The sequence below is a fragment of the Sinocyclocheilus rhinocerous genome, unplaced genomic scaffold, assembly GCF_001515625.1.
Source record: "Sinocyclocheilus rhinocerous isolate Xijiao unplaced genomic scaffold, SAMN03320098_v1.1 scaffold677, whole genome shotgun sequence".
NCBI classification, from domain to species: Eukaryota; Metazoa; Chordata; class Actinopteri; order Cypriniformes; family Cyprinidae; genus Sinocyclocheilus; species Sinocyclocheilus rhinocerous.
Window position 1 is genome coordinate 2,518,555 of NW_015633185.1, and position 1,980 is coordinate 2,520,534.

General features: G+C 37.2%; 1 protein-coding gene across 1 annotated transcript in view; it reads right to left on the bottom strand.

Annotated features, from left to right (window-relative positions):
- LOC107743602 (neurotrypsin-like) overlaps window positions 1-1,980 on the bottom strand; it is a 31,693-nt gene that overhangs the window by 4,253 nt on the left and 25,460 nt on the right. The window contains exons 11-12 of the mRNA XM_016556932.1: window positions 1,642-1,764; window positions 1,226-1,506 (exon numbers count right to left, since the gene is read on the bottom strand). Coding sequence (XP_016412418.1) covers window positions 1,226-1,506; window positions 1,642-1,764 — 404 coding nt within the window. The remainder of the gene's footprint in view (window positions 1-1,225; window positions 1,507-1,641; window positions 1,765-1,980) is intronic.

Genomic DNA, 1,980 nt, shown 5'->3' on the forward strand with positions numbered 1-1,980 from the left:
AACTAAGTTCTCATATACACACAAGTTTACGTTAAAAACACACACGAGTTACAAAAACAGTCGGTTATGTCTGTGAAGGTAAGCAGCTGGGAAATAAATCGCATGTGTATTTTAGATCTGTGTGGCAAAAGCAATATGCAGTAAACAAATCAATAAATCCACTGCGGTCTTGTCTCCTCTGAGGCTGGGACTCTAAATAGTGTTCTGTGCACGTCTGTGCAGCCAAAGACAGAACAGTTAGTATGTTTTGCTCAAACTTTCGCCATGGCATTAGAGCTGGTACACCGTTGTCGCTTGCGAAAACACAATGACAGCGCCGTGGGGGGAAACTTACAGATTAAGGGGCGGTAATATTATAATGAGATCCCTTTGCAACGTCACTAGGGGAGCAAAATCAGACGCGCTCGTTTTCTCAGACGCTTGCAGAAAAAGGCTTACCAAAACAAAGTTACTGGGTTAATCTTTTTCCCGTTTCCATGGTTGGTAGATGCACCAGGGACCTGATTATAGAACTTAAAACCTGGAAAAGTCAGATTTTCATGATATGTCACCTTTAACTTTTTTTTTTAAGATTTAAAATTAAATTTAAAATGTAAAAATAATCAAAAGTGACAGTAAAGACATTTATGTTACAAAGGATTTCTATTTAAAATATATCCTGTTCTTTTGAACTTAAGTAATCAAAGAGTCCTGAAAAAAAAATATATCACTGTGTCCATAAAAATATTGAGCAGCACAGCTGTTTTCAACACTGATAAGAAGAAGAAATGTTGCTTGAGCATCAAATCAGGATATTTGAATGATTTGTGACACTAAAGACTGGAGTAATGGCTGTCTTGAAAAATTTTGCATCACAGGAATAAATTACATAAAAAAAAACTTTATTTTAAATTATAATAACATTTCACAATATTACTGGTTTTACAGTATTTTTGGTCAAATACTGTAAATAAAGTCTTGGTGAACAGAGACTTTAAAAAAAATCTCACCGACCCCACACTTTTGAACAGTACTGTATTTAAATTTTAACATTATAATTTTTGCAGTTATTTGGTTTGCAAAAAGATTTTTTTTTTACTCATATCGTTTGCAAATAATACTACTTATTTATATAGATTTTTACCCAGAATTATTAGCTTAGGTCTACCATTCCAAAAGGAAACTATTAGTCATCATAAGTGTGTTCAGAAATGTATTTCTGTAAATATGTTTGAGTTTGCAGTACCTGTAATTCTCCAGCCGGTGATAACACAGGCGATAGGCCTCTTGCCCCTCCTGTTGCTCTGAGGCGGAAGGCAAACTGCATTAGTGTGCGGGTTAAAGGCCACACAATTCCCATCTGTGCCCTTCAGCTTCAGTAAGACAATATCATACTCCCAGCCCTGGCTGTGGTACTTCCTGTGGATCACGATGCGCTCAGGAGAAAGAGTGCGCTCAAAGTCATCCCTCTCCTCTGTGTGGTAGTCGCCAAGCCGCAGCACGTAACGGGAGGGGTCTGAACCAAACCTGAAAAAAGACATGTATATGCGCAGCATGTTTATTTGTTGCCTAACTGTCAGGAATGACAGACTTTGTAACAAAGTAAAGTGTTTGTCATTCTCTGTAGAGCCACTAGATGTCAGTAGAGTCTCTCTCTCTCACCTCTTGAAGCAATGAGCAGCAGTAATGACCCAACAGGAATTGATGAGAGTTGCCCCACAAAGTGGATGGGTGCCTTTCGATTGAGACCTCAGCCACACAGATACTTGCCACGGCCAGTCACCCCTAAATGACAGTCACAGATGGTTTAAAACACATGTGCCAAGTTCTAAAAAAAAAAAAATGTACTGCTTAGAAATGTACTCCTTGCCTTACACATCTTAATCATTATTTTATTTTTTAATATTTCAATTTATTTTTATGGTTTAAACCAAGTTCTAAAAAAAAAAAAATGTACTGCTTAGAAATGTACTCCTTGCCTTACACATCTTACACATCTTA